This window comes from Triplophysa rosa, linkage group LG24 (genome assembly GCF_024868665.1).
Source record: "Triplophysa rosa linkage group LG24, Trosa_1v2, whole genome shotgun sequence".
NCBI classification, from domain to species: Eukaryota; Metazoa; Chordata; class Actinopteri; order Cypriniformes; family Nemacheilidae; genus Triplophysa; species Triplophysa rosa.
This window is the reverse complement of record NC_079913.1, coordinates 5,327,680-5,350,560: the sequence shown is the minus strand read 5'-3', so window position 1 is coordinate 5,350,560 and position 22,881 is coordinate 5,327,680. Positions and strand designations below refer to the sequence as shown.

General features: G+C 38.7%; 2 protein-coding genes across 5 annotated transcripts in view; both read left to right on the top strand.

Moving 5' to 3' along the window:
- btbd11a (BTB (POZ) domain containing 11a) overlaps positions 1-14,015 on the top strand; it is a 102,198-nt gene extending 88,183 nt beyond the window's left edge. Inside the window, exons 6-17 of one of the 4 annotated variants that reach the window (XM_057323946.1) lie at positions 34-123; positions 1,813-1,914; positions 2,880-2,973; positions 5,035-5,170; positions 6,026-6,249; positions 6,924-7,120; positions 7,902-8,007; positions 8,734-8,836; positions 9,513-9,594; positions 9,788-9,856; positions 10,506-10,619; positions 11,158-14,015. In XM_057323946.1, coding sequence (XP_057179929.1) covers positions 34-123; positions 1,813-1,914; positions 2,880-2,973; positions 5,035-5,170; positions 6,026-6,249; positions 6,924-7,120; positions 7,902-8,007; positions 8,734-8,836; positions 9,513-9,594; positions 9,788-9,856; positions 10,506-10,619; positions 11,158-11,403 — 1,563 coding nt within the window. In that variant the 3' untranslated portion in view covers positions 11,404-14,015. Of the gene's footprint in view, positions 1-33; positions 124-1,812; positions 1,915-2,879; positions 2,974-5,034; positions 5,171-6,025; positions 6,250-6,923; positions 7,121-7,901; positions 8,008-8,733; positions 8,837-9,512; positions 9,857-10,505; positions 10,620-11,157 lie in introns of those variants that run through there. The other 3 variants (XM_057323947.1, XM_057323948.1, XR_008961922.1) reach the window with 3 other exon arrangements.
- Positions 14,016-15,265: 1,250 nt separating this feature from the next.
- LOC130547917 (NADH-cytochrome b5 reductase 3) lies at positions 15,266-18,912 on the top strand. Its single transcript, XM_057324295.1, has 9 exons — positions 15,266-15,407; positions 15,909-16,022; positions 16,105-16,177; positions 16,275-16,381; positions 16,491-16,620; positions 17,213-17,296; positions 17,378-17,463; positions 17,639-17,738; positions 17,962-18,912. The coding sequence occupies exons 1-9, from the start codon at positions 15,390-15,392 to the stop codon at positions 18,132-18,134; spliced, it is 885 nt and encodes a 294-aa protein (XP_057180278.1). The 5' UTR covers positions 15,266-15,389; the 3' UTR covers positions 18,135-18,912.
- Positions 18,913-22,881: the final 3,969 nt, after the last annotated feature.

Sequence of the window (22,881 nt, the reverse complement as noted above, 5' to 3'; positions counted from 1 at the left end):
CGCCAGCGCTCATTCAGTTTGTGTGTTTTCCAGGGCATGACCCCTCTCATGTACGCGTGCGTGCGTGGAGATGAAGCCATGGTACAGATGTTGCTGGATGCTGGAGCCGACATTAACAGCGAGGTGAGTATTTATTCATTGAAAGTTAGTATTTACTCTAATAAGTCTAACTCATCTCTCTGTCCTGATTCCAATGCACTTTGCATGAACTTGTAGTTGTCCATAGTGGTTGTCTCTGTAGGTGTGTCTACTTAAAACATCTGAGGCCTCAATGGCACAATGAATTTGTGAATATTTAATCAATTTATAAGCAAATAAGACATGATATTTACAAGATATATTTGCACATTTTTATTTATTTAAGATTTAAGATTGATTTCAGACTGTTTTCTTTTTAAAATGAAAAATAAGATTAAAAGAAAAAAATATTTATTGCCTAAAGTAGATACACCGAACAGATTGTACTCTGAGGTCAAAAACAGGAAACATTATGAAAATGTGTTAAATCATTTTAAAAAGTTACTAATATAAAAGTTATGAATTGATAAATTTAAATGAAACGTTTCATGGTTTTGAATCGGGGGTGAATTTTTTTAAACCTGTCAGGCACATGTTCAAGATATTTTGCATAAAGCCTATTTTAGGAGCATGAATAGATTTTATTAGCAATATTTTCATGATAAGCAAATAGTCCCACACAATTCCTATAACACAATGCATCTGGACGATAATTCTCATTACTCTTAAAGATCATTCTCATTACTATAATCAGTATGTTTTTTACTGTATTACTAAAATATTTCTGCATTGCTGTAATGAGAATATTTGGAGGAAATGTGATGCCTTAAAATTAATGCCACAATGCAAAATACAGTATACTAATGTTCCCAAAAAGGCATTATTTTCTTACTACAAATACTATTTTCTTTCATTTTTTTATTTAATTTCATTTTATAACCTGAACGTGCTATTGACAGTCGAGTGTGTTTATAAGTTAAATGTATGATGTTGTGCTGTTTTACCTCTTGTGTTCTTCATTTGACTCTTTTTGTGCATCTTTACATGGAGTCGTTGACTTGGACACAAAGCACCAAACACACACGCAACATTATTGTTTAACAAATAGCCAATGCTTAGAGAAAGTGGGTAGATGCTTATTCGCCTGCTGATGTTACCTAGTTCGCACAAATAATTGTTTAACCCCGTTCCCACCCGAACGGTTTTCTCCGAAAGGTCACGTTTGGCTAGACATTCACAGCTGTCTGCATAATTTAACACAGACTACAAAAGAGTTCAATTCTGCATGTACAGCTGTGAGCGTTAAATCCAGTCTAGTTTTTAGCCTGCGTTTGGTGCTTTGTTCATGAGTCACCGCGCTTACTCTTCTAACGTTTGAACCCTCTGCCTATTATTCTTCCTGCCGTCTGTGTATCATCGCTACGAAAACAATGAAGCTAGGTCCTAACGCTTGTAAAACTGTAACCGCGGTCAGGAGTTTGACTTTAGCAACGGCGTAGGTGTCGTCCAAAGGAGAGCGAACGAACATCAACTCTCGATATTGATTAACGTGGGTTGCTTGGAAGAAGGGGTTTGGAGAGTGAAACAAACACAGACTCTTGCTTCTTCTCTTAACTCGAATTAACTTGGAGAACTTTCCAACTTTCCGCTCAGCCTCTCATTCATCCATTCATTCATTCTCTTCCCTTGTTCTTTCTCGTAACTCCTAATATTCCGCAGTTCAATCTAGTGTTCTGGTATATACAGTAATGGCTGAATTTTTCTCTCCCTGAACCTCACCTGTGTGATCTCCAGGTGCCCAGCTCACTACACAAGCACCCGTCAGTTTATCCTGACACCAGGCAGGGGACGCCACTAACGTTCGCCGTGTTGCACGGACACGTGCCTATCGTGCAGGTAGTGAAGCTGTGAATGATTCGATGCCTTTCACCTGTGCACTTTCCTGAATTATTATTATGATGCCCTCATCATAATAATGGCAAAAGAAACGATTGATGTTGTCCCCTTTGTAGACTGGTGCAGGCGGCATGGTGATCATCCTGATTTAGTGAAACATGCAGATTAGAAGGATTAGTTATGAGATATTTGCTTTTGAAATTAATAATTGTGTCTTGTTTTCGATGGCAGTGAGGAAAGAAAGTCTTTTTGTCTTTCACTGCTTTACTTTTCAAGTAAATTGATCTAATATACATTTTTTTAAAGACATTAATAAAAAAAAAAAGTGACATCAGGACAGGCCATAAATGTCAAAGACAATATAGAGAAAATATAGAGGCCAGTTTATTGACTCTGCGCTGTTTTTCTTCAAAAAAAAGTGGAAAAACATCTTGTTTTCACTATAAATAATCTTCCACAACTTTAACGGTTGAATCCGGTGACCTACTAAGGCCCACTTATATAGCTCTCCCAGGAAAACGGAAAGGCAAGGTGATATTTCATGGGGTGCTCAATCTTCCAGAAGCACCCATTCCCAGCAGGAGATGATGTACTGTTATTGAAATCCACCTCTTTGTTTTTGTTCGTGTATAATTTCGCAAACACTGAGTTTTTTTTATTATAAAGCAAACAATTTCTTTTTTTGGTATGCTTTTTTTTATAACTCCCCCCCACACACAATTCATCACTTATTTGCTTCACACTTAAAACATCAAGAGCCAAGAAAATTTTGTCGAAATAACAAACAAGATGTTTCTTAGCTGAAGGTTACGTAGATGAGGAACACAGCAGGCTAATTTAATGGAATTGCAGCATTTTGTATTTGCCAATGTCTTTGTAATATAAAAATGAAATCCTTAATTTCCATTCTGTGTTTGCGCTGTTTTATAATGATGTCTTTTTTTCCTGTTCATCATATTGAACAGCTTTTACTGGACGCCCGAGCTAATGTAGAGGGAGGGATTCAGGACAGTGCTGAGAACTACACAGAGACTCCTCTACAGCTGGCATCTGCGGCAGGTACCACCTAACCCTAAAGTGACTCCGTACAGGGACCCCTAAAATATTTTTGACAATAAAATCAAACAGAATATAAATTGATTAGATTACAAAATATGAAACTACGTGACATCAAATGAACTTTTCTTGGTGTTCCTTTTCCTGATAGCACACATACATCTGGAAGACGTCTATTTGACGTCAGTTTTTACATCTGCGTATATTTTTGATCTGCAATATGTCTCAGAGGGTGTCCAAATAATTGATTATGTTCATTTTGAATAGTATCTATACCTAACAAGTCTGTTGTTATGAAATGTTGTGGTAAGTGTGCTGCATTTCTACAATAAATGCCGCTTAGGTTTATATTATGGTTTGTTATGTGATGTAGCAGCTAGGGCTGTCACGATATCGGATGTTCACTACACGGTTACCATGGCCTAGATGATTTATGATATCGATATTATTGCGATATTTGTTTAAATGTTTAAATGATCAGTGAAACGGTGAAATTCATCTTTAAAAAAAAATATTTTATGTTTTGTCTGTGATTTGATCAATAAATCGCACACAAATACAAGTGTATGAAGGCAGAGAGAGAGTTTGTAACCATTGTAACTCTTGAGGCAAAATTTTGGGTGGTGCTAAGTAGTTTTTCACAATATGTACGGAATTAACATGGTGTCGATAATCACAGTTTCCCATCACAGTTATTGTCAGTATTGACATCAAGTGTTGCTATGTGTCCAAATATGTTTGGAGTCCACTGTATACAGTATAACCTTTGTAAAATGCAAAAAGCAAGTGGCTTTCTGGGCAAAGAGAAATGTCTTTATGCATTTACAGTACAGCTCATAAAGAGTGGAATCTTCATCTCTGATATTAAAATTGAGGCAAAATAGTTCATGTGAGCTGAAAAACTAAAAACGTTGTACTTCCATGGCCCTGACTGCTCTAGGGCTGCAGTAGTTCAATTCAGACGCAGTGCGACCGCAACATTTTCAAGAGCCTTTTGCAAACCTGCTAATGAGCCCTAGCAACAGCTGAGTTTTTTTTTCTCCTAAAAAATTCACGCAGTGTGAATGTGACAATTCCACATGTTAGAATGATGCATGGAAAGCGCCGGCAAATGAGATCGCATAATCAGTGTTGTGGCAGCCCTATGAATATGAATTGACCTGAGTGATATTCATTTACATTTGCCAAGTGTTTTCCAGCATAATGCTGAAAATTACCTGTCTGCCACACTTAGCGTGCCAACCGTTGAAGAGTTGGATAATTCAGGTTTCAGTCAGGCGGTAACAGAGACTTTCTTGGCGTGATAAGAAGGGATTGGCTGTAGAAAAAATCTGAATTTCATTGAGCAGAAACGGCCAGAAGTGGGTTTAACTGCACGCCAGTGCGATCTAACAGAAATGGCTGTGGATGGGATCGTCATCGGATCCAGAGATTATCGGGCCTCATTGATTACGCCCCATTTGCTAAATGTTGGGTCAATTACCCTCGGCGTTAACATGCGGCGGGTTTCTGTCTAATATGGAAATGCTTTCCCTTCATTACTTCATGTGGATGTGCGCAAGACAGCCTGCCAATTTACATTAGTAAATCAATCTGGGATGGCCTGGACGGTTTCTTTAAATTTAAAACACTTTACATTAAGGTTGTATTTGCTAACATTAGTTATTGCATTGGCTATCGTGAACTAACGTTGGAGAATATTCCTAGAGCATTTATTAAACTTTGTTAATGTTAATTTTAGCATTTATTAATACATTTGTCAAACAAAGGTTAACAGTGAACTAAAATGAACAATTGCATTGACATTAACAAATATGAATAAATGCCGAAATGCTATATTGCTCATAGGTGGTAATAGGTTTGAGGCCCAAGACACAAATGCACAAATACATTTAATGTTTTTTTTTCCACATTTATTTATCCAAAAAAAAGGGAAAAAATGTATCAATACGGTTGTTCCCAAAACTGTATAATAAATGATGGTCCAATGTGGTACACTGTATAAATATGAGCTTATAAGATAAAATCTGCCAAATCAATTAATTTTTCATTGCATTTTCACAGGCAATTTTGAGCTGGTCAGTCTGCTTTTGGAAAGAGGTGCGGATCCTTTGATTGGCACCACTTATCGTAATGGGATTTCCTCCGGCCCGATGGGCGAAATGAACTCGTACAGTCTGGCCGCATCACACGGACACAGGTAATCCGCACCCGGTGACTCCACAGCACCACTGATAACAGAAACATTAGCCTTCGTCACACATCTGTGAGCACATATATTCCTGTTTACATATATATCACCCTTACGGCGGATACGTAATCTATCAGATATGAGCCCCCGGTGTGCCATTAATTCCAGCCGTAAAAGCTTAGCCGGTGTATTCCGCCCACTTCTGCGGTATTAAGGCGATCCGTTATGATGGAGGGCGATTCGGCGAATGGGTGACATATGGAGGTGTGAGCCAGAACTGTGTCTTTGTAGAACTTCAAGTCCCTGGGATGTGTACAGAGGTGCACAACGCTGTGATTTGTTGCTTGTGATTTTGTAGACTGAGCATGGAAAGCGTTGGTACTTTAATGAAGTAAAATGACTGCAGAAGCACAGAACGAACGGCTAAAAAGAAAGGAAAACATGGAGTGCATTGATAAATGGAAGTCGCTCAAGGTATTTCACAGATGTTCAGGTTTAAATCATTTTTCTCATATGGTACAAAATGCTGAAGAAATAACTGGCTACGTGAAAATCTTTTGAAAAGTTTTCTTTTTACAAAAAAGTTTTGAAGCAGATTTAAAGGGATAGTTCACCCAAAAAATTTACTGTATGTCATCATTTGTTCACCGTGTCATTCAATGATTGGATCTCCTGTGAACACGAAAAAAGATGTTTTGAGAAATGTTTCAGTGATTTTGTGTCCATACAATGAAAGTCAATGGGGTCCAATGTTGTTTGGATGAATATAGTATATATAGTATTTAATGAGTAAATGACGAAATTGTAAAGCGACCTTGTCACTTATATAAATACTGAACGATCTGCACACACGTATTCCTACAGGAACGTGTTCCGGAAGCTTCTGTCCCAAGTGGAAAAGGACAAAGGGGACGTGTTGTCTCTGGAGGAGATCCTAGCCGAGGGCTCGGAGGCCGTAGAGAGGAGAGCACAGCATTCTGAAGGCACCCTCCGGACAGGCAAGGCCAAACTTAAGGCCCTCCGCGAGGCCATGTACCACAGTGCCGAGCATGGCCATGTGGACATTACCATAGACATCCGCAGCCTGGGTTAGTAAAACCACTGCACGCTTACCACAGTCACATTTCCACAGCATGAGTCACTTCTGTCGCGCAGCCATTTATCTCAGCCGCAGACGGCACGCCCACGGTGCCTTCGCTGATAGCTACATATACGCTACAAAAAAGTGTATAAAGAACCGGAATCTGCAGTCTCAATCTGATTGGCTGATCTAATTCGCTATAATTACATTTGTCTTCTGTTGGTAAAATATTGATAATAATATTTTTTACTTTTGGATCTACAAAAAACTTCTATGCTGTTTGAGAAAACAGCCACATAATTAGTTCACTACATTTTTCAGACGTCCATCTATTATTGTGATGAAATCTCTTTCTGATAAAACTGCACTTAAACATCTTGTAAAAACAAAATGAACCACGACTTGTCACTTTACATGTCAATCAAACAGAAGTGGGCGGTTCTTGGCTGAAATAAGCTGTGATGAGCACCAAATCTCATGCCATTACTCGAAGGTCTTGTTATGCAACGCTATGCGGCAGTCACCACGTACCACATACATCCAAAATACATCACATCAGTTCATTGTGCAGAACCCTGACAGGTCAACAGATGGGGGTGGGCCTAATATTTTGGCTGGGTTGACGGACAGGTCGATTCTGAAGTGTCACGTTGATTTATTTATCAATTGATCTGTCTGCAGGCGTGCCCTGGACCCTTCACACGTGGCTGGAGACCTTGCGAACCTGTTTCGTGCAGCAGCGCCGGCCTCTGATCCAGGGTCTGCTGAAAGACTTCAGCTGCATTAAGGAAGACGAGTACACAGAGGAGCTCATCACGCACGGGCTGCCGCTCACGTTCCAGATCCTGCGAGCCAGCAAGGTGCCTCTGTCAGAAGATGTAATGTAGATGCATATTTAAAAATTTTCTTGCTTTTGTTTGATGATGATAAAAAAATGACACACATCACCTCTAAAATGTGTGATGTTGATTTTCCTGCAACGGAAAACAAAAAAAACACAAAAAACAAATCGGACTTTGTTTGAGATTGTTGCTCTAAAGGGGTAGTTTACCCAAAGATGAAAGCCATGTCATAATTTATTTACCCTCTTGTCATTTTAAACCTTTATGACTTTCTTTCTTCTGCAGAACACAAAAGAAAATATTTTGAAGAATGTTGCTAAACGAAAACTGTTGGCCTCCATTGACCTGCATTGGTTTTGTGTCCATACAATCGAAGTCAATAGGGACCAACATTCTTCAAAATACCTTCTTTTGAGTTTCGCAGAAGAAAAAGGTCATACAGGATTAAAATGTCAAGAGGGTGAGTAAATGACAAAATTTTAAGATTTACTTTTATTTTAAAGATTTTTCTAAGACTATTGCTGTATTTGCAGTGCTGTTTTGTTTTCACTGTCAGTTTACCTTTTGAATTATTTTGCAACACTTCAAAATTGAATGATCCTCGTACGTTTTCCATTACCGTTATCTCCCCGCGTCAGTCGCTAACTCTTAGCAAACAGGCAGTCAACATCAAACACACCAGTTTCAGCATTCTGTTATTAACATGATAAATCATTTAATTACACAGCTCATCATAAATGCCTTTACCGTAGGCTTGAATCTACTAAAACTGATTTTACTGTGTGTGTCGGTGTGTCTGTGTGTTTCACATCCGCAGAACGAAGTGATAGGCCAGCAACTGGCTGTAATCTTTACTCAATGCTACGGGCCTTTCCCAATCCCCAAACTCACAGAGATCAAAAAGAAGCAGACGTCTCGTCTGGGTGAGTATGTCATCTGTGGCCCATGTTAATAACCTCAGCTTTGCCTCTTTACGTGCAATATAACAGATGCAAGAGTCTTGTGCTCATGGCTGTATCGTATCCGCAGCGGCCAATTGCAAGTGCAATATTGCTTTTATATAGCGGTTCTAAAAAAGAAGTTATTATCCTGTAACTTGCATTTTAGATACAATGGCTAATCAAACGAGTCCCAAAAAGTTAATTAAAATGTAATGCTTCATATTAGTACTCCTGCAGTTCAGCCAATCAAATTAGAGGATGTCAGATCGATATAAAACAACAGATCAACTCGCAGGGTTTACAGTATTTCTGAGGACAGCTGGTTAGATATAATTCATAACTGCATTTGCTAAGCGCACTGCACCGATCAATAAACTACAGTGAGTTTTAGGGCACACGAGGACACTTAAAGTGTCTCATATAGTTTCACTCCAAGCAGAAAGAAGATACAAAGTACAATAAAGACATTTTCAATTCTGTTCAAATTGAATTACAGCTCAGAAAGTTTTGGAGGGGTGCTAGTGCCCTCTAGACTTCAAATGAGGTATTGCAAAACATAGACTTAGACACGTTCTCTCGTTAATATTTATGATGACAAATGTTGAAATACAATGGCACACCGTTAAAACGATGCGGTAGTTTAATTGATAACTCCTGTTTTTAGTCACCTCATGCTTTGAGTTTAACACCGTGTGTTATATCCTACAGATCCACATTTTCTCAATAATAAAGAGATGTCCGACGTGACGTTTCTAGTGGAAGGAAAACCCTTTTATGCCCATAAAGTGCTGCTCTTCACCTCTTCACAGAGGTACGTCCAGAGGCACAATGTTTTACAGTCTTTGCTGTCGAGAATATCTGTTTTACAGAAATTTGTATGAAATGTTTTTTCTTTACTGAGCTGTGTATTAAAAGGGATAGTTCACCAAAAACTGAAAATTCTTCAAGATATTTTGGAATGTTGGTAACCGAACAATGACTCATTAACTTGCATTGGTTTGTGTCTGTACAATAGAAGTGAATGGGTACCGCCGTTGTTCAATTACCAACATTCTTCGAACTATCTTCTTTTGTGTTCTGCAGAAAATGACAAGAGGGTGAGTAACTGATGACAGAATTTTCATTATTTGCGTGAACTATACCTTTAAAAATAGGTTAAGCAGTGGAGACCATGGGTGTTGTTCAACAATATAACATTGATATTGCAACATTTACTTGCTATATACATACCAACAATCTGCAGATTCTACATATATAAAATAATAAACTCTTTAGACAGCAGGAGACTGCACATCCAAAAATTTGCTTTAAAAGTTACACATTCACACTTCTATTTTTCAGGTAGAGAAAAACCGAGCATGTGCAGAATCGTTTTAAAAGACATGTAAGATGTCGCTGTTGCCCCCTAACAAGCGCCCCCGGGCTCCTCTAATACAGCTTTTAGAGGAAGTTCACACTGTTTCTCTTGATCTCCTCTTGCTCTTCAGGTTTAAGTCTCTGCTCTCTAACAGACCAGCCGCTGAGAACACCTGCATCGAGATCAGTCACGTCAAATACAACATCTTTCAGGTCTGAATCTTCCGATTTACATATAACGTCTTCACAGTCGAGCTGAGCCGCTCTAATTCCATCTCAGCTCAAGCGATTCGGCTTAACCACAGAATATGTCTGTTTTGTTGCGGCTTTTAGGCTCATCTGTCTTAAATGTTTCATAGAAGTTTTGATGTAACTTTTCGGGAATGTTGTGCTGTGTGTGTTTCAGCTGGTAATGCAGTACCTTTACTGCGGGGGTACAGAGTCACTTCACATCAGAAACACTGAAATAATGGAGGTAATACATATTCTTCATAGTCTTTTTACTGTTAGTTCCTTCCGCCCGAAACCCTTTTGATATCACAGCGGCACTTGACTCGTGGGGTGTGTTTTATGGTCGTGGACACACTACAGGTTTTGGAAAAGACAACCATGCACTAGGCTTAAGGAATAAATCCTGCATTTCTGATGCTTTTTAAAAAGTTCAACTAGTTGTTTCATTTGTTTTTTTACGCTCAGATTTGACGTCAATTGAACTGTCGTTCCTTAAAATTTCTGCAATAAATTAGGGTGTAGAATGTGGTCGTCACATTAGATCAAATAGAACTGTGTGTGCACGTACAATATTTAGAAAAGGAGTGACAAATGTATTTGCCTGCAGTGTGTACCTGTGACCTATTGTCGATGACTTGAGAAAGCTGTTTAATGTGATGAATGAGCGAGCATTGATCTCAGGGGAAATTTCTTGTGGCATAGTCCCCAGAATTCACAAAATGATAAAAAAATGACTCTGATCTTTGCGAGACGTGTGCATCTTTGCACGTATCACTGCAGGAAAACTCTGAATGATCAACGTTTATGTGTTTTTAATTAAGTGATTGCACTTGAGTGTCATAAACGTGATGCTTTGATGCCTTTGGCTCATTGATGGTCTCTCTGTTTCAAAGCTTCTGTCTGCTGCCAAGTTCTTCCAGCTCGACGCTCTCCAAAGACACTGTGAAATCATCTGCTCCAAGAACATCACCACCGACACCTGCGTGGACATTTACAAACATGCCAAGGTAAGTTTAGATGAAAGTTGGAGAAGTCTTTTAATGCTTAGGAACTCATCACTTCAGTGAAGTTTTATGTATTTAGTGTATAGTGTGACAATTGATTATTCTTGTGGCGTTTTCACATTTGAAATAGTTAACTAGGATCATTTTTAACCCTGGGTTATGTGATTCCACTTAATAAAAATATAAATTGGTATGTTTTCGCCTACATCAATTCAATTTGTGTCACTGTTTAACATTCAAATAATTTTCTTCAGATGCTGAAACAAAATTCAGCTCATTAAAGTTTTTGGGACTGTAGGCTAGGATGCTTATGAATATTTAACGATGCAAACATTAAGGCTGTTTGTGATTGGTTGTCTGTTGCTGTTATAATTCGGAGCACAAGCTCTCTTTGAAATATGCATGTTTGACACATCGCCTCAACCAGGATTATAAGTAACAAAATACAGTTAAAAAGGTCTCAGAGTTAAGCGTACCGTAGTGTGAAAAGCTCTTACAGTTCAAAATGTCAAGTGTCACATTTTCCTAACATATTTTCCAGTTCCTGGGGGCGTTGGAGTTAGCAGCCTTCATCGAGGGCTATTTCCTGAAGAACATGGTGCTCTTGATTGAGCTGGAGAACTTTAAGCAGCTTCTTTATGAGGTTCCCGCAGAGAGCCCCAGTCCCGGTCCTGGCCCCGGTCCCGGTCCCGGCCCGGCTTATGATGTCCTGCACGACCTCGAGAGAACCCTGGCCTTGAGGATCCGCTCCATCCATCTCTCCACCTCCAAGGGATCCATCGTCTGACACATTCACCAAAAAAACACTTCATCAATTGTGGTTTCACCGAAAGCTTCATTATTGCGTGCCGCTATCTCACAACTGGTCAAAAACATCAAACCGACACGAATGGGACCTAACGTGTAGGATGTGTGTAGGACCACGAGATCGATTTGTATTCCACAGGCTAACATCTTCACCACGTTGCTGAAACGTCAGCCTGCTGAACTCATACCATTTCAAGGGCTACATTACGTGACATTCATAGAACATACTAGCAACGTCGCCAAATGCACCCGACCAACGTTATCGTCCAGGGAACTACGTCTCTGATGTCATCACGCCTCGGCCATGCATGCGGCCGGATCAGATGGACACCTTAAAACTCTGTACGGCAACGGTCGCCATGCTCCCCACCGTGGATGGTTTCACTAGGCATATTTTTAGCAACACAGTAATATTAGTCTCCAATTTACGTGATATTGTTAGCCTGCCCTGAATCTCTCCAAGTATCTCTAAATGATGCATGTGGTTGTAAACAACCATTACGTTTCCTAATGGTTTCCATTTGTGTTGGATTAGGCATCGTCTTTAGGCGTAGAGTTTTGAAAAGGGGAAGCGTTTTATACACTTAATATTCACTTCCAGCTATTACAATTTTTAGTGTCGTTGACCAATAATATGCCAGCTGTTCAAGTCCTAGCACTTGTTTTTGATGTCAATGCTTTGCGATTTTAAGGGATAGTGATTTGTTACCCTCAAACAAATGTAACAAGTGATACATTTCATCTTTTGTACGATGATCCAACGCAAACTATTCAACCAACGAAAGGCTTCATTTTTACACCCCCTCACCAAAATGTCATTGTTTTCTTCTCGATAACCAATCCACCGGTTCTGAGCTACAGTAAGCGTCTCCATTCGTTTCAGACCACAAGTTTTATTGACCCTTAAAACTACCACGGTGCTTAGTACACTCAAAACTGAGCAGTTCATTCTTGCCTTGAGGTGGCGTAACCAGTGATCTATGTCGATAGTTTGCATGGGTCCTGTCTACAACTTCTGTAAAATACAACGTTCAACGGGAGCTAATTTTCCTTTAGTGGATGCAAATCTATTTAGACTAATGACATTTACGCAGGACTCAATGTTCTTTAAAGTCTTCGTTGCTTGCGAGTCTGTTTAACAGTGTGTTCAGACGCTATTGCACTGGTCGCCACCTTCATGGACCAATGTACATATTCCTGGTCTCCACTTGCTGCTTTTGCTAAATGTGAAAATGTGACGCCAGCTCAAAACAAGCCATTTTAGCTTTTCTTCCATAATGCATGTTCTGGTTTTCCCGTGTTTGTCCGTATCCTCTGGAATGTTGGGAAGATGGAAACTGTACTGGGATGTATAGTGTTACCAGCAACAGATGAATATGTTTCAGAATATATAACACTTTCCAAAATAGAAACCAGAAAGAACCTCAACCAAATATTCCAATTTTGGAATTTTAATTCAAATACATAAAGTACATATATCAAATATAGAATTGAAATATATGATATATATGACTATTTATAATACTGCACCTTACCAAAAAGGTTTTGCTGGTAGTGCTGTCCAAGAGTACAGTTTGGATATGTATTGTATGATTGTTATTTTATGTTCAGAGTAATGGAATAACTTTATTGGTTATGAACATCCTCGTGTGATAAGGTTGGTTATGTCATACAAAATTAGCAAGGAACAATTGAAATGCATAGTTTATTGATATGTAGCTAACAATGGAGTTATATGATGCAAATAATTTAAAACTGTGAAGATTTATTTTAAAGAACTTAGTATACTTTATTTTCTTACAAAGTACATTTATTGTCAAATCCCAGTCTGCTATTTTGTGTAACAGAGTTAATAGGAAGTAATAATGTTGTATCCACGTCTTTGTGTTCGCTTTAGTGTCAAACCAACAGAGACGAGGATAATGTGTTTATTTAATTTGGAAAATCTAACCCCTATATGTACTTTGCAAAACAATTTGTTACGATTTGTGTTCACAAGGACAAAGTTTTTTTTAAAAACACATTTTAAAAGCAATATTTGGCACAATTTTTTGTGCTAATAAGTACCACACTAAGGTTAACATTCTCCCATCTGACCTTTGTTAGTCAAACACAGCAGGGACCTTTGAAAGTTCTTCACTAAGGCCAAATGTAAAGTGAAGGCCAACGTTCTGACATGTCAATGGATCGGTAAAAACCGCTCGGTGTTTTCTGGCTTTAGCTTTTCTGCTACAGGGTGTTAAACATGCTTTAAAACTCTTCTGTCTCCACTAATGCACACCTTATGACATCTCTATTAGACAAAACATGCATGCTTTGGCTGGATCAGAGTCTGAAAGAATTTGTTTGCTTATTATTTCACTTTATTAAAACATTGTACATTGTACAAAAGATATACAGAGAAACATCTATAGGACTTGGTGTAAATATAAGGGATGTGGCTTAGTTTAACCATTTAAAAAAGAAAAAAAAAGGAATGTTACACTTGTGCTAAAGTACAGTTGTGCGATGACATGCATTTGTGTACAGCCAATAGAAATGACCATGATTGACCACTGTGTTGGGTCGCCATTAAAATTTCTGTGATATGCTGTGAAGTGTCCAGTGATTCTTTGATTGATGTATGTCTCAATTGTCCAAAATAAAGCTTGCTTTGATGGGGGAAGTATTAAACTTTACCAATCTTGCTCAAGGGCACCACCTGCTGGAGAATTTTATAAACAAAAATCATTTCTAATGTATCCATCCTCTAAACTTACTTATCCTCCACAGGGCCAGGGTTGCAGGACGGCTGCAGCCTATCCCAACATCTTAGGAATCACCCTGGACAGGACTAAGCACAATTTGTTATACCACTGTACATTTAACAAATTTGTGATTATATCCTAAGTTTGTGTACAACATTTTAGGCATTATATTTTATTATATTATAGCCTATATTATTATATATTATATTATAGCCTATTATCTTGTAATAATATTTATTATTTGCACTAAAATTCTCAAATTATTGTATATAATTATGAAATATCACTAATTATTGAGTGCAGCATTTATTTAGTGCTTTATTTTATGCGAAGTAGCGCTCTCTTGTGGCCAAATACCGCAATTGCATTTCTAAATGAGTGGAAAATTATTATATATTATATATCTAAATGAACTGTACCATTGTACTAAGGGGAAAATTGAGTGCAGAATTTATTTAGTGTTTTATTTCATGTGAAGTGGCGCTCTGTTGTGGCCAAATTCCGCTATAAATTGAAAACAAATTTTATTATAGTCTAAGTTTGTGTACAAACATATTTTTGGCATTATATCCCATTATATTACCTTTATTTTTTGCACTAAAATGATCTTATCATATTTATCACCAATTATTGAGTGCAGCATTTATTTGTTATTTTATTTTATATAAAGTGGCGCTCTCTTATTCCAAATTCCGCAATTGCATTTCTAAATGAACTGTACCATTGTACTAGGGGGAAAACTGAAAAATATTACTACGTCAACGGGTTGTGCTTTGTGAGAACTTGTTTAGTCATATTTAGTCTTTGAAAATTAAAACATCAAATGTGGAACGAAACAAAGCGGCCTGTCGTGCGTCTCGGTCCGACGATGACGATGACACATCGCTGCGCGAGCTCTGCTCAAACCGCTCCTATTCGTTCTACATGTGGTGTGTTGGGCTTCCCATTGTAGGGCGTGGCTAATGGTTATATGACCAATAAGAGTGGAGAAACTAGTAGTGCTTTTATCTAATTGGTTATTATTATACAAAGGGCGGGGCATAGTTGAACTCTAAAGAAAGCGTTGAGGGGGGCGTATGCTCGGGAGAGGGCGGGGCTAACTGCATTTCAGGAAGAGAGCGTCAGTCAGTTCGTTAGGGCGCTGTACTTCCCAATAAAGTTATATTTGTGCTGACAGCGTCAGTGTTTCATATAGTCTCTGTAAACACTGCAAGAGAAAATGTCCTTCCTTCTTAAGGTGAGTATCTAAACGAGATAAAGTTTTTTTGTTTGTTTTAACTGTCACATGCACAGTTTTCGCCAGATTTGCGACCTTTGTGCAGACACCTGCATATGCTGGCATAAAATATTTAATTTACTCGATTTAGTAAAAATATTTAAGTCAATATTTAACGCAGATGTTTTAGCTGATGTTACGTCTTCTTTCACTAGTACATGCATCTGTATCGGAATTTGTAGGCCTACTGCACACTAACTATCTTTCTTTACACTTCAGTCACTTTATACATAGACACGACTGTAAATTAGGAGAAGAAAGTTTTTTCTTGCTCTTTAAAGTTTTAAAATGCTGATTTGTCCCAATCATAAATGTTTTTCAGCCTCTAGGCAGCGCACGCCATTAGGCTATTCTCCATGTAAACTAGTTTGTCAGCATACTGATGTGCTTAGTCTTCTGGATTGGATGTGCTGATGTGCTAAATCTTCTGGATGGGAAATAATTTTCTCTCCATCACTGCAGCTTATTCAAGGATTCTTTGATTTCATCCTGAAACTCTTCGGCTGGAAGAGAAGACCTGCTTTAACCCTCGAGGATCCCAATGTGAAGTATCCGCTGCGCCTAGTGGACAAAGAGGTAATGGGAGTACTCAAAATGTGATGAAATTTATTCCCAAAACTGTTTTAAGTTTTTGGTTCTGTCTCTGTTTCTATAATAGGTTATTAGCCACGATACAAGGAGGTTTCGGTTTGCTTTAAAATCACCAGATCATGTTCTTGGGCTTCCTATTGGTAAGTTCACATGCTATATAAAATACTACACTTGGGATTACTGTAATGAATCAAACAATTTAAAGTATCGTTGTAATACATTTATGTATATTTGTAGGTCAACACATCTACCTATCTGCCAAGATAGATGGGAACCTTGTGGTCAGACCCTACACCCCTGTGTCTAGTGATGATGACAAAGGCTTTGTTGATCTGGTCGTGAAGGTATAAAAGCAAAAACAAGAACGGCTGATTTCTAAACAATGGAGTGCATGGAGGCTTCACTTAATGTTTCCTAAGGTTTCTAATTTCATGTTCTGTGTCTGGTTTTTAGATATACTACAAAAACGTCCACCCAAAGTTTCCTGAGGGTGGGAAGATGTCCCAGTACTTGGAGAGTCTTCGTCTTGGTGACACAATAGATTTCAGAGGGCCAAGTGGACTGCTGGTTTACAAAGGCAAAGGTCTGTAGACAGTCAAAAATGTTGACACAGTGCTAAAATTCACCCCAAGGGAGGGAAAAGCTATGACTTTAATGCTACTTAAACTCTTTACACTGCAAAAAATGACATTCTTCCTAAGCATTTTTGTCTTGTTTTTAGTGAAGATTTCTAAAACTTCTTAAATCATTGTACAATTGCTTGACAAGAAAAGTGACCTAAGATATTTGGTCTTGTTTTATGAAAAAGACTGTAAGCATTAAGTAAGTTTATAGTAAAAACTATAAGAAATATGAAGAAAAATAAACTTGAATTTATTTTGACCTTTTTCTCAAGTACCTAATTCAAGTTTATTTTTCTCACCCCATGGAAAATTTATTTGCTTGTTTTTACCATAAACTTACTTAATTCTTATATTATTTGTCATAAAACAAGACCAAATATCTTAGGTCACTTTTTTTTGTTAAGTAATTGTCTTGATTTGTATTACAAATATCTAAACATTATTAAATCAAAATACAAAGACACTTAGTAAGACTGTCATTTTTTTTGCAATGTATTGGTTTTTTTTTTAGAGATGTTGACATTATACCTTACAGTATCAATATTTCTGCAGGATCGTTTGCTATCAGGCCTGATAAAAAGTCACCCCCCGTAATGACAACTGCAAAGCATGTTGGCATGATCGCAGGGGGAACGGGTGAGCACATGAACACTTTACATATTTTATTTGATATTTTGAGAGAACAACAATGGTCATCTTTCCCATTTTGTTTTTTAGGCATTACACCCATGCTTCAGATAATCAATGCAGTCATGAAGGATCCAAAGGATGAGATTGTTTGTTACTTGCTATTTGCAAACCAGGTTAGTTATTAAGTGTTTCAACTTACTGTAATTTTTTTTATTTTATGTTAAAAATGAATGTAATGTGTCTCAAGCGTATAATGATGTTTGTTTGGTTTCATGTCCTTTGATATTTTAATGGTGTTTGAAACTAACAGTCATTCCAACTCATGACCTTCTGTGTCTTCTTAAACAGACAGAGAAAGACATTCTTCTACGGCCTGAGTTAGATGAAGTCTTGGCTAACAACCCAACACGTTTTAAGCTGTGGTACACACTCGACAGGGCTCCAGAGGGTGAGAACTGCAAATGTTGTTTAGCATCATGAACAATCCTTAGAAAACAACACCAGTTTTTTAGATGACTAAAACCAAAAGCACTTACACACACACACCGTGCATTTGACAGTCAAATTAATTATACACGTGTTTGTGTGGAAATCTAAGTAATCGTTACATTAACTTTATAAACGTATGTATCAAAAAGTTAGCATGTATAATACTTGTCTTCTTTTGGTAGGATGGGAGTATAGCCAAGGCTTCATCAGTGAGGACATGGTAAGGAACCATCTTCCTCCTCCTGGAAATGACACACTCATCCTCATGTGTGGACCTCCTCCTATGATCCAGTTTGCCTGTAACCCCAACCTGGACAAGGTGGGCCATTCCAACGACAGACGCTTCACCTTCTAGAAGAACCCTGCAAGCGTCATTGAAAACCACTTGAAGTTTATTGCATCTTCAAAATTATAATCGTGCTTTCCTTTCCACACCAATCCTTATTTACAGACCTAGTATCCAAATCCTACAGAGTATGGCTGCTATGTGCTGAATGCAAATTCACTGTAAAGGGGTAAGGTATCTTTAATGATGCAAAGAACTTTAACTTATGCTTAACTTATGCAAAGATGCATTGCTGACACCTGTTAGTTTGGATATTAGTTGGAGAATTTGTGCATATCTGGAATGGTTGCAAACCAAAAGCATTTCATAATTTCTCTGCACATATTTCTGTATACCATGTATTCTGTATTCTGAGTACCATGATTTTTTAAATAAAATCATGCTTTTCTACATCAATATTAACATGGTCTATGCAATTACAGTATAACAAACAGAGGTCAGAGCTGGTAGTGAATACAGTAAAATACAACTTTTAAGATGTTTTAATTTGTAATTAAAGACTAACATATCCATTAAGCCAAGTTCATGTATTTCTCACAGGCCAAATCAGTGTGCATGAATGTGTGCACCCTCTAGTGGACAAACAATTAGCCAATCCACATATTGATAAAAGTGGCTTAACTTTGACTTGCCTGAATAGTCTTGACCTCATGTTGTTCAAATATTACTGCCTTTGGCGAGTATGTACTCTTGAAAGATTATGTGCAGAAAATGATTCAAACTCCAATACAACAGAAATTATACGGAAGATATATTGTACAATAAATACTTTAAATGCAAATTAAAATTTGTGTTAATGTGGTCTGTGTCAGAGGTAATAAAATGGGCACAGTGGTTTGAGTCTACTTGAAGCTTGTTGGTTCAAATACAAGTTTTCAGTGTTGGTTATCACATAAACGAACAACTTTCTCTTAATTTAGAGATTGTTGTTTGCTGGCTATTTAAAAGACATTGGGGATCCTGTGCCTGTAGAATGAAATTGTTAAGAGTTGGCTTTAATCCCTAAGTGAAACTGCTTAAAGGAATACTTCACCCAAAAATGAAAATTCTGTCATCATTTACTCACCTTCGAGTTGTTCCAAATCTGTATACATTTCTTTGTTCTGATAAACACAGAGAAATATATTTGGAAGAACGCTTATAACCAGGCAGATTTGTCCCCCCCGGTATCGCTTCTGCCAGGTGCTGCTCTGAGCAGTGGGTAGCTCAGTGTACAAGGTGGTGTAAAAGCCACAAAAGTCTGGGTTCAAATCCAAGCCCTACGTGCAAGACACATGCTTTTTATACACACAGATTGCATAAAAAGTCAGACAACTCCAACAAACAAGGACTAAACATGGCTGAACATTTGCACATTGTATGTGAAAGTACCGTTTCGGGTCAGACTTTTTTGGTGTTTATCATCTTGTAAAACAAAGAACCTGCACCAAAAACCGCAGACATTGTGGAACAGGGGTTGATCACTTGCACGCAATACGTGAAAGTCTCGGTTCCAATCCGACTTTATTAGGTGTTTAGCTCACTGTAAAACAAAGAAGCTGCACCAAAAACCACTGCACGACACACCTCTGAATCTGTGGAACAATGGTTGAAAGTTTGCGAATTGTACATGAAAGTCCTGGAAAAAATCTCCCTTTTTAGGTGTTAATCGCCTTGAAAAACTAAAAACCTGTACCAAAAACCAATGCCCCACAAACAGCGGACTCTGTGGGAAGGCGGTTGAACATTCACGCATTGTGTGTGAAAGTCCAGGTTCGAATCCCCCTTTATTTGGTGTTTATCTCCCTGTAAAACAAAGAAGCTGCACCAAAAACCACTGCACGACACACCACAGACTCTGTGGAATGGTGGCTGAACATTTTCACATTGTACGTGAAAGTTCAGGTTCGGGTCAGACTGTTTGGCGTTTATCATCTTGTTAAACAAAGAACCTGCACCAAAAACCACTGCACAGCACACTGCAGACTCTGTGGGAAGGTGGTTGAACATTCGCGCACTGTACGTGAAAGTTCTGGTTCAAGTCCTACTTTATTTGGTGTTTATTGCCTGGAAAAACAAAAAGCTGCACCAAAAACCACTGCACAACACACCGCTGACTCTGTGGAATGGTGGCTGAACATTTGCACATTGTACTTGAAAGTCCAGGTTGGAGTCTGACTTTTTTGTGTTTATCATCTTGTAAAACAAAGAACCTGCAGCAAAAACCACAGCGCAAAGAACTGCAGGCTCTGTGGAACGGTGGTTGAACATTCACGCATTGTGCGTGAAAGTCCTGAATCGAATCTGACCTTATTTGGTGTTTATCATCTTGTAAACAAAGAACCTAACCCAAAAACAACTGCACGACGCGACTCTGTGGAACGACGGTTGAAAGTTTGCGAGTTGTACATGAGTCCTGGAAAAAATCTTCCTTTTTTAGTTTTTAATCGCCTTGAAAAACAAAGAACCTGTCCCAAAAACTACAGTGCTAAGAACAGCAGACTCTGTGGAACGGTGGTTGAACATTCCTGGATCGAATCTGACCTTATTTAGTGTTTATCAACTTTATTTGGTGTTTATCGCCTTGAAAAACAAAAAGCTGCACCAAAAACCACTGCAAAACACACCGCTGACTCTGTGGAATGGTGGTAGAACATTCATGCATTGTGTGTGGAAGTCCAGGTTCGTGAATATTCAGGTTCGAATCTGCATTTATTTGGTGTTTATCGCCCTGTAAAACAAAGAACCTGCACCAAAAACCACAGTGCTAAGCACAACAGACTCTGTGGAACGGTGGTAGAACGTTCACTCATTGTGCGTGAAAGTCCATGTTCAAATCTGACCTTATTTGATGATTATCATCTTGTAAACAAAGAACCTAACCCAAAAACAACTGCACGATACACCGCCAACTCTGTGGAACGGTGGTTAAACATTCGCACGTTGCGCGTGAAAGTTCCGTTTCGATGCTGAATGTTTTGGTGTTTATCGTCTTGTAAAACAAAGAACTTGCAGCAAAAACTAACACTTGGAACAAGGCAGACTCTCTGGAGCAGTGGTTGAACATTCACGCATTGTGGTTGAACATTCGCGCATTGTGCGCGAATGTCCATGTTCGAATCTGACTTTTTTTGGTGTTTATCTCCCTGATAAATAAAGAAGAAAACAAAGAAGCTGCACCAAAAACCACTGCGCTATGAACTGCAGACTCTGTGGAATGGTGGTTGAACGTTCACGCATTGTATGTGAAAGTCCTAGATCGAATCTGCCCTTATTTGGTGTTTAACATCTTGTAAACAAAGAACCTAACCCAAAAACAACTGCATGATACACCGCCAACTCTGTGGAACGGTGGTTAAACATTCGCACGTTGCGCGTAAAAGTTCCGGTTCGAAGCAAAGTGTTTTGGTATTTATCGTCTTGTGGAACAAAGAACTTGCAACAAAAACTAGCCCTGAGAGCAAAGCAGACTCTGTGGCGCAGTGGTTGAACATTCATGCATTGTGCGTTAAAGTCCAGGTTTGAATCTGACTTTATTTGGTGTTCATCATCTTGTAAACAAAGAACCTAACCCAAAAACAACTGCACGACACACCTCTGACTCTGTGGAACGATGGTTGAAAGTTTGCGACTTGTACATGAAAGTCCTGGAAAAAATCTACCTTTTTAGGTGTTAAGCGCCTTGAAAAAAAAGGAACCTGTCCCCAAAACCACTGCCCCACAAACAGCAGACTCTGTGGGAAGGCGGTTGAACATTCACGCATTGTGGGTGAAAGTCCAGGTTCGAATCCCCCTTTATTTGGTGTTTATCTCCCTGTAAAACAAAGAAGCTGCACCAAAAACCACTGCATGTTACGCCGCCAAATCTGTGGAACGGTAGTTAAACATTCGCACGTTGCGCATAAAGGTCCCTGTTCGAAGCTGACACTTATGTTTTTATCGTCTTGTAAAACAAAGAACTGGCAACAAAAACTAGCGTTTGGAGTATGGCAGACTCTGTGGAACTGTGGTTAAACATTCGCACGTTGCGCGTAAAAGTTCCGGTTCGATGCTGACTGTTTTGGTGTTTATCGTCTTGTAAAACAAAGAACTTGCAGTCCCGGTTCGAAGCCAACTCTTTTGGTATTTATCGTCTTGTGGAACAAAGAACTTGCAACAAAAACTAGCCCTGCAAGCAAAGCAGACTCTGTGGAGCAGTGGTTGAACATTCACGCATTGTGCGTGAAAGTCCAGGTTCGAATCTGTCTTTATAATGTGTTTATCATCTTGTAAACAAAGAACCTAACCCAAAAACAACTGCACGATACACCTCTGACTCTGTGGAACGATGGTTGAAAGTTTGCGAGTTGTACATGAAAGTCCTGGAAAAAATCTGCCTTTTTAGGTGTTCATCGCCTTGAAAAACAAAGAACCTGTCCCAAAAACCACTGTCCTACGAACAGCTGACTCTGTGGGAGGGCGGTTGAACATTCACGCATTGTGCGTGAAAGTCCAGTTTCGAATCTGACTTTATTATGTGTTTATCATCTTGTAAACAAAGAACCTAACCCAAAAACAACTGCACGACACACCTCTGACTCTGTGGAACAATGGTTGAAAGTTTGCGAGTTGTACATGAAAGTCCTGGAAAAAATCATCGCCTTGAAAAACAAAGAACCTGTCCCAAAAACCACTGTCCTACGAACAGCAGACTCTGTGGGAGGGCGGTTGAACATTCACGCATTGTGCGTGAAAGTACAGGTTTGAATCCCCTTTATTTGGTGTTTATCTCCCTGTA